Source organism: Neodiprion virginianus, chromosome 4 (assembly GCF_021901495.1).
Source record: "Neodiprion virginianus isolate iyNeoVirg1 chromosome 4, iyNeoVirg1.1, whole genome shotgun sequence".
NCBI classification, from domain to species: Eukaryota; Metazoa; Arthropoda; class Insecta; order Hymenoptera; family Diprionidae; genus Neodiprion; species Neodiprion virginianus.
In genome coordinates, this window is record NC_060880.1 from 25,933,777 (window position 1) to 25,942,037 (window position 8,261).

The window sequence follows — 8,261 nt, forward strand, 5'->3', positions numbered from 1 at the left end:
TTAGAGTCCTTAACTTTGAACGGTGAAATACATACACGTGAGCATGTCAAGCGAACTTATAGTACTATCATATAATATACAAAGTCACGGTATACAACTTTCGAGAATTCAACTTTTTTCCATAACTTTTAGTTTTCCATCGTAATCCGCACAGCGCCCTCCAGTGGTATTATTACATAAACACCACTCAATGTGAAGAGAATATTTTTTTGATGTACAGATACATGTAACCGTCATATATAAACTACTCGAAGCTTTTTACCTATACGCCTTATCGTCAGAATCAATTATAATCTACTATAGATTTTATAAAGGCTACGAAGAATGCATCGTAAATTTCTGATCAAAGTTACAACGAAGAAAATTTTTATTCCTCCATAATTCATTAATGATCGCGAAGCTTGACTTTTGTGTACGGCTGGGTTCTCTAATCGCAAGATATGGTATCAATCAGGCTGGGTTGAGTATTATCTCTGTAGTGTGAAACAAACGTGCCATTCTTTCCTAAAACATATGAAAGCTCCGATGTGTTCGCGACGTGTCAAATATCGGAATGAAAGTTTGTATTAATCAAGCATGACCATCACAAGGAGCTTTTGGTGTTGTTGGGGTGAGTCTTATAATTTATCTCATCGTAATATATACTTCACCATTGTCACACCTTGCTGGTTCAATTTCGCAAGACATCATCTTATCCTACGGAAACAGCTGTCAACCAGCCAAAATTATACATCGTAGGATATAGCGTAATGAAATCTGCCTTCGTTAATTATTTCACACATTGTATTGGATTAGAAATTATGTGGAAAAAGTTTGAAGTGCAGTGTCTAAAATGATTGTTGTACAGAAATGAATACCTTATACACGCGTAGTATGATAGTTGGTATAAACGCACGACGATTTGTCATCGGATGGACGAAGCCTATGATCTAATGTGTTTACAATCTAATCACCTGTAAACTTAAGATATATAAGTTGTAACATTGTAGTCACGAATGGTGATAAAAATCCATACGAATTATACATTTTCGTACACACAAAATTCCTAGACATACAACAAGAGTCATACAATATTAAAGTATAATATGATAAATATTTTACTAGTGGATGAGCAGCTGGTAATTCGTTTTTTTCTACATTTTCCACTCAAGCCACAATATTGCAATCTAATGAAGCATTGGGTACAGAGACCTCCGACCTGTATATATATGATTCTGACACATCATACTGATTACCGGGTGTCTGAGATCAATCAATATTATTCTCGAAATTTCATCGGCGGTTCAGTTCGAATACCAGCCGCTGATTTAACGCGCACGTGACGGGATGTGATGAATTATTCAAATCCTCATTAGACTTGTAATCTCGCTGGTGTCTCCCAGGTAGGCGACCTTCCATTCTGGCGAGCAGACCATTCAGAGAAACCGACTTTGTCAAGAATGAGAAAAACGGTCGGCCATCCATATTCCTCGACGGTCCTGGCGTCGAGGGATTTCTTCAGGACATGGAGACCCCGGCAACCTCGCTGAGTCACTGCCTGGTCGAAATGTTCGGAAAATATCACGACCATGTGGTCCAGGTTCGATTAATTGCTTCAAACTTTTTTCCAAGCACTGCATCTCAGGGTTAGACGATCCGCATATACCGTAATTTATAAACGAAATAAAATACAAGCGTTCGTAGAATTGGCCAAACTCCGTAAAAAATTTCCAATTGTTTCGTCAAGCTCCAGACAAAAATTGCCTCCAGTCAACTACAATATCCGTGATCCATTGTGACGGACCGGTAAATAATGTTATTTGATAACGTATAAACTCCAGACAGTGAACACGATACGCAAAATACCGGTTGTTACGATTGCACCAGCTATACCCAACACAAACGATTTCGAATGTGTTGGACACGAGATCTTGTCGTTTTTTGTTCAAGAAATAATAAAAAAATAAACTGTGACCGTCTGATGGGGCTGTTTCGGCATTTTGCCTTCCATCTTCTTTACTTTCTTGGTCTTCTTTTTGTTCTAATTTTTATTCTCTCTTTTGTATTAATATTTACCCGCCAAACTGGATGCCGCAATTATTTGCTCACATATAGGTATACATACCTATGTATTGTATAGGTGAACGCTGCAACTGGCGAGGTTTTGAAGTACAAGGACGTTTTGTCCGAGGCTCTTGCACTCGCAGCTGGGCTTCGTTCCCTCGGCGTTACCCCCGGGAAACTCATCGGTTTACTAGCAGGACCAAACGATCCCAAGGTCAACACGATTCTCGTCGCATCGCTCATCCTCGGCGCCGTTCTTTACCCGATTGATCCGATCCATAAATCTTCTGGTAAGTATAAGCTATGTAAATATTTTACCCATGTATGGTAGTTCGCACATGTTTGCAGGAAAGGATAAGATAACAGATGAAAGACAAAAATGAGTTGTGTGGAAAAATAAAAGATCGCAGTTCGAAGTTGGCGAAAAATATTTGTAAATTGCCGTGTAAATTACTTTCTTACAATTCTCTTTTTGGATATTTCTAATACTAATCACTTTACTACTATATCATTTCCTTAGACGCAAAACTGACCGCGTTACTGGATAAAGATCCACGAATAGTATTCTGTGCCGAGGAATATGTCAGTACTGTAGCCACTCTAAAATCGACAAAGACATCGATAGTGTCGACGGACAGGAAGGGAAAACCGGAAGACAATCATCCCGTAGAAGGCGGTTTTTTCTTTCAAAACATCCTCAAAGAAGAGGAAGGTATTGTCGATCTAACAGATCTAGGACCTGGCGATGTTTTGGTCTTTCTGCAAGGAGAGAGGAGCAGCGAGAACATCGTCCTCACGAACGAAATACTCCTGAAAAATTCATCCCGAAAGAAACAGTTCAAGTAAGCAACAGAGTCAATTGTATTAATGTTTAACGGCTGAAATTCTTTTTTTCTTTATAGCCAACCCTGCAGTTATACTATCGCAGTTACAGATTTCTAATTTGAATTTATTGTCTGATCCTATCGCGTGCGTGATCTGTTCATCGAATCGTTCGTTTGATTTACGTAGTAATTATTTATTTATTTATTTATTTCTTAGCAATTTTTATTTTTTACTTATCGTTAACGAATTTTTGATAGACTCAACTGATTTTCGACCATTGGAAATTTGAATAATATCTTTCATATATCAGACACGCTGTATTTTGTTACGTGTGATATTATTGGCAGAAGTGACCTAAGCCAGAGTCTGATTATGGACTACGGCGACTGGGCAACAGCGTCTTGGATTATCCGGAGGCTCGTTTTATTCAGATGTGGTGGTGGGACTCTTACGTCTTTTCCACCTTACGAACCAGAAACTTCCTTAGCATTGGTACAGAAGCACCGGGTTTGTATTTTTAATAAAAATTTCATTTCATTGTCAGTCGCTCCATGTTCGATGTTTTATTAGGAATCCGTTACGATGTTCGGAATAAATACCTATAGCCGCGAAAATTGACGCTCCTGAAGTAAAAAGCCTGAGCATCAATTTTTTCACAAATCTTCAATAAAACCTGAACAGTGATATTAACATATCTCTGGTCCTAAAATTCAAAAGATAATTAATCCTGAAAAATTGGAATTCTTGCACCGGCAGGTCACGTGGATGGCGCTGAAATCGTCCCAAATCCGGCAACTTTATGATTGTCAGGCTATCGTTGGGTACGACTTGAGCAGCCTAAAAATGGTAAGCGCACCATCGACTGGGTCTGCACTTCACTCCGCAATTGGGTCAAAGCACGATTCTCTTCGGGAGCGTCTTCCGGCCACCCGCATTATTATTACAGGGTAAATAAAATCCATTACGTTAATTAAAGAAGCACAACGGGCCAATTTCATGTGATTTCATTTCAAACCCTTCGCATTACTTTTCGAAGTGACTTTATATTTGCAGTTATTGATATAACTTAAATGGAATTTTATTTCACAGAAGAACCATTGCAGATGTAGTACCCGTGTGAATTCAGCTTTAAGACTCAACGATACAGGTGTAAAACAGATTCAACTACAAGACACATTGGCCGATAAGTAATTAACGCCAGACTGATAATTCCATGGCATATAATAGCGATCTCAACAAACACGTTAATGTACATTGTTTAGCCATTATTATCCTGTACAATTCTATATTTGTTACTAAAGTTTTCGGTATATGTATTTATTTCAAAAATAAACTGTATAAGAAAAGTCGCTCACCTACTTTTATTCACGTTTTACGCATGAGTGTATTATTGTAATATTTCCCATACTCAAGGTATTGGACAAATGGAGCGAATTCAATTCTAAGTAGAAACATATTTTCCATTTCAATTCGCTCGATATCACACAAACTTTCATTCAAATTTTATGATCATTTACATAAACATCTTCCAGAATGAGATCAAAACGTGTTCCCTGTCGATATGGAATACATATACGGATTCCACCGTGAAGAAGAGGACGAAATATATTCATTTTCTATTTACATAATAAAAGTCGGTCAAACACCTTGATTACTGCAGGATATGTGCAACAGCAAATCTTTAGAGTGCATAAACCCGGACGTAATCGATCTGCAGATGCGACTTACCAGGATTATTCGAATCTTGCCAACTTGGTAACCAATAATTTTTTGCTTCCCAAAAGCGAAGTAAAGCCTGCAATTATACACACGTGATTAACGAATTCGAATTTCCTTTGTGTTATAGTAAGTAAAGGCGATGGCATTGAAGTAAACAATAGTGATAGATGTATTTCCAACACGTGTAATCAAAAACTTGTAAGAACTGTTCAAACCTTGGCTGCGACGTTTTTCCACGGTTTTTCATATCCAACACCGTCGCCGCTGCGTAAGTTGTCCGGAAAATCACGTACTCCACCCACGCCAACTCCCAGAGTAATGTAAAACTATCATTAAAACCAGAAAACCGACTTACAAATTCGCAGTATTTCTCATTTATGGTATGGTTTTTTTCTACATTTGGAAAAAACGACCTGACGATGCAAAACATGGGTTTACATACAAAACATTCACAGCGGTAACTCATTTACGCCGTTGCGGGGTTTTCTTCTTCTCATTGAACAAAACGGAGTTCGATATATCTTCTATTCTGCAGTAAATTGTATATCATTCGGTAAATAAAATTTTTTTTTTTACCTGACCGTCGAAGGGTGACATCTTATTTCTTGTTCCTGATGAGGCATTGCTATTGCTGAACCAGTCATTCGGTCTAGGAGTCAAGCGACCGGCTTCTTCGCCATCGACATGAAATACGAATCCATCCGCGTTCCAGGTAGTCGAATATACATGGAATCCGGAAGTCCAGTGACCTGTGGTATTTGAAAATTTCTGGATATCCACGCTCTGGAAGTTTGGTGCCGAACCAGCTCGTAAACCGAATTCCAACAGGCGCCCATCATAATTTCCCGTGGTTCCTGTCAGCACCCGATTTCCACGCGCCATTCCCAGCCGCACGAAAACGCTTTTGAATTCCGAAAATTGCGTAGGATTCTTCGGCTGCAGCCATAATTCTGTCGGATTCGATGATAGATGTAGATTTTTTTTCAAATTGTAAACTTAGGTAACGGCGGCGAATAGAGGTTTCCTACCTGGATAAAGCCAGTCGCCTTCTGGAAATTTTGCACGAATCTCGACTCTTCCGTATTGGAAGTTGAAATGATTGATGGTCGTTAGACGCGCAGATATCACTGGTGGTAGGATAAGGTATCCTGTAGCTGACCGGGAACAATCAGAAGGCACCTGACTGGTACACCTGTCATAGAAATAAGTTACAAGTTTTTGTAGCAATTTCTGTATCATTCGGAAAGGACCGAACGATATACACAGGTATGTGTACAAGAAGATTAAATCATGGCTGCAAATATTTGCAGATTTTCGAAATCAATTTAAAATATCTCGATTATCGTATATTTTATCTCTCGTATATATTATCTATATATCGTATATTAATATCTCGTTAAGAATCAAATTTATAAGTTGGAAGTTCAGCACCGAAATACCGGAGAGTAAACCGTTCGATATATAATTCCCAGTTCAAGACTCGATAATCCGAACACAGGCCTATAGTCACTTGACATTAATCTGCGTAAAACGAAAATCATGTTGATCGGTTCCATTATTCACAAACAGTTCTCTATACTTAGAATTACATATTTTGTTGATCAATGCTTCTAATAATATTTCAGAGTTTATCATTTTAGTATAAAGTCTTATTACTTACTCAGCCAGAGTCATGGTGCCTACTGCGGTAGCACGTTCTCCGTACGAGTCTTCAAGTAGACTAGGAATCACGTGAAGCGTTCCATTCTTGATTCTCACGCTTTGCTGGTGGTTGTGGTATACACAAAATTCATATTGCTGCGACGAGAAAAATATATGTTATTCTACACACTTCTTTTTCCAAGTCTTATACATACAACAGCGTTAAAATTGTGTACTCACAGGTTGTGAAGGAATGAATATGTCTCTTGACCAAATCGATGTGTTTAACGAATCAAAATTGTCTTCCAAAATTAACTGGCCTTGACAAATCAACCCTTGACGCGTTGTGGTAGTGATGCTCGGGGTGCAAGAGCCCGAAGGACTTGTTGCCGCTAAAAAAAATACCAATATCTAATATTTCACCCAAGACTGTTTCAACTTTATAATTAAACAATTGATAAATCTTTTGACCACGTATTATATGCCAATTGCATGGAATTAAATTGCTCTCATCGTCATACTAACGATGATTCAATTCTTTCTCGGCAATTGAATTCAAAATCCAAAAATATGATAAAATACATTACACGTATAACGTTCAGGACAGAGAGTGACTAAGATTTGATTAAAAAGTTCGAACAAATGCTTACAAGGACTCCACGATCCCGTTTTCTTGTGCGGACTTCCATCAACTTGAATGTAAATCCAATAGTGGAGAACGTCTCGTCTTTGAACAAGAGTGTGAGTATCTTCGAACATCCATTTACTCGACGTGGGACGAAAGATCTCACGGGATATTGATCCACTTTGGTCTGGGATTATATTTTTGTTAACGTTTCCGTTAAACGCAACCAGTTGTATTCCCGTTGCATCTGAAAATGTTCTCATATAGCATACAAATGTGTAATCACATATTAAAATTACTACGCAGCAGATAATGCAACGATATTACATTGAACTAACAACAATCATTAATAGTCTACTGATAAAATTTCTCCAAGATGTAAAATATGAAATACGCAATCTTAGTTACGCTTAAAACGAACGTGAAATACATAATTTCAATACACATATATCGATCATATAACGGAGAATAAGATTATTTATATTTTCGCGAAAATAAACTATGCCCCAAGGTAATTCTACTACAACAATAGTGAGGAATAGTTTGACTAATAAATATTTATTTGCAAATGTACCGCATAAACAATGATCAATAACTTATAACGGATTAATCGAAACAATCAGAACAAAGTTGTTCAAATGTTCGTATTGAAAATTGAATTCTTTCTAATTGAAGAACTTAAAAAATTAAATTTTTATTAATAACTTTAAATGTATCGTGCACGTTATTTTATTCCCGAAAATTTAACGGTACAACTAATTGAATCTCACCTGGTATAGACACTCGAATTCCACGAGGAGACAGTAGCTGAATATCAGGATCCGGTACCGTGTAAGCACAAATTCCAATACAGCAAAAAGCTACAAATATCAACGCGAGTGTTTTCATTTGAGAAAAAAAATCTTATGCAAATGGTGCGTGTCAAGTGGCTACAATGACAAGTTCGGATTGCTCGCTGTTCGCGTAGTGAACATCGGTACCGGCGTATGCGGCAAATAAAATGATTGTCCTTTTTATTTTCATTACGTAATTCTCCCTCTCTCACTCTTATACACATCGGAAAAAACGCGCGATAAGTATACTTTTATTGGATTGCTTAGCCGAGTTTCTAAGCTGATCCGCTGACACGCCTATTAATGAATATTCAAAATAATCGATATCTAAAAATTCCACGAATACCAATGGGAACCCCGCAAACATATCACGCTATTCCGAGAAATCCGTAACCGCAAAATGTCCATCGGTATAACATGAATCAGTGACTGATTTACAGACATATGGGTTTCCGAGGTGGAGAACATTTTTATACTTAATTAATGTAGTCTTCTATTTTCAAAATCCCTTGACTAGTAAATTTTCTAGACTAAAAATTTAATCCACTTCACGAAATTCGCACGAGAAAACACGA

At 37.7% G+C, this 8,261-nt stretch overlaps 1 protein-coding gene across 3 annotated transcripts; it reads right to left on the reverse strand.

Annotated features, from left to right (window-relative positions):
- Positions 1-2,460: 2,460 nt before the first annotated feature.
- LOC124303179 (beta-1,3-glucan-binding protein 1-like) lies at positions 2,461-8,136 on the reverse strand. Of its 3 annotated transcripts, none has more exons than XM_046760073.1 (8): positions 7,624-8,133; positions 6,879-7,100; positions 6,469-6,620; positions 6,248-6,384; positions 5,616-5,779; positions 5,164-5,537; positions 4,803-4,913; positions 2,461-2,853 (listed from the first exon to the last, which is right to left on the reverse strand). In XM_046760073.1, exons 1-8 carry the CDS (start codon positions 7,739-7,741, stop codon positions 2,776-2,778), a joined length of 1,356 nt encoding a protein of 451 aa, XP_046616029.1. In that variant the 5' UTR covers positions 7,742-8,133; the 3' UTR covers positions 2,461-2,775. The 3 variants fall into 3 exon arrangements, with proteins under 3 accessions (XP_046616029.1, XP_046616028.1, XP_046616030.1); XM_046760072.1 differs by having other exon boundaries at positions 2,461-4,663; positions 7,624-8,129; XM_046760074.1 differs by lacking the exon at positions 4,803-4,913 and having other exon boundaries at positions 7,624-8,136.
- Between the last annotated feature and the right edge of the window lie 125 nt (positions 8,137-8,261).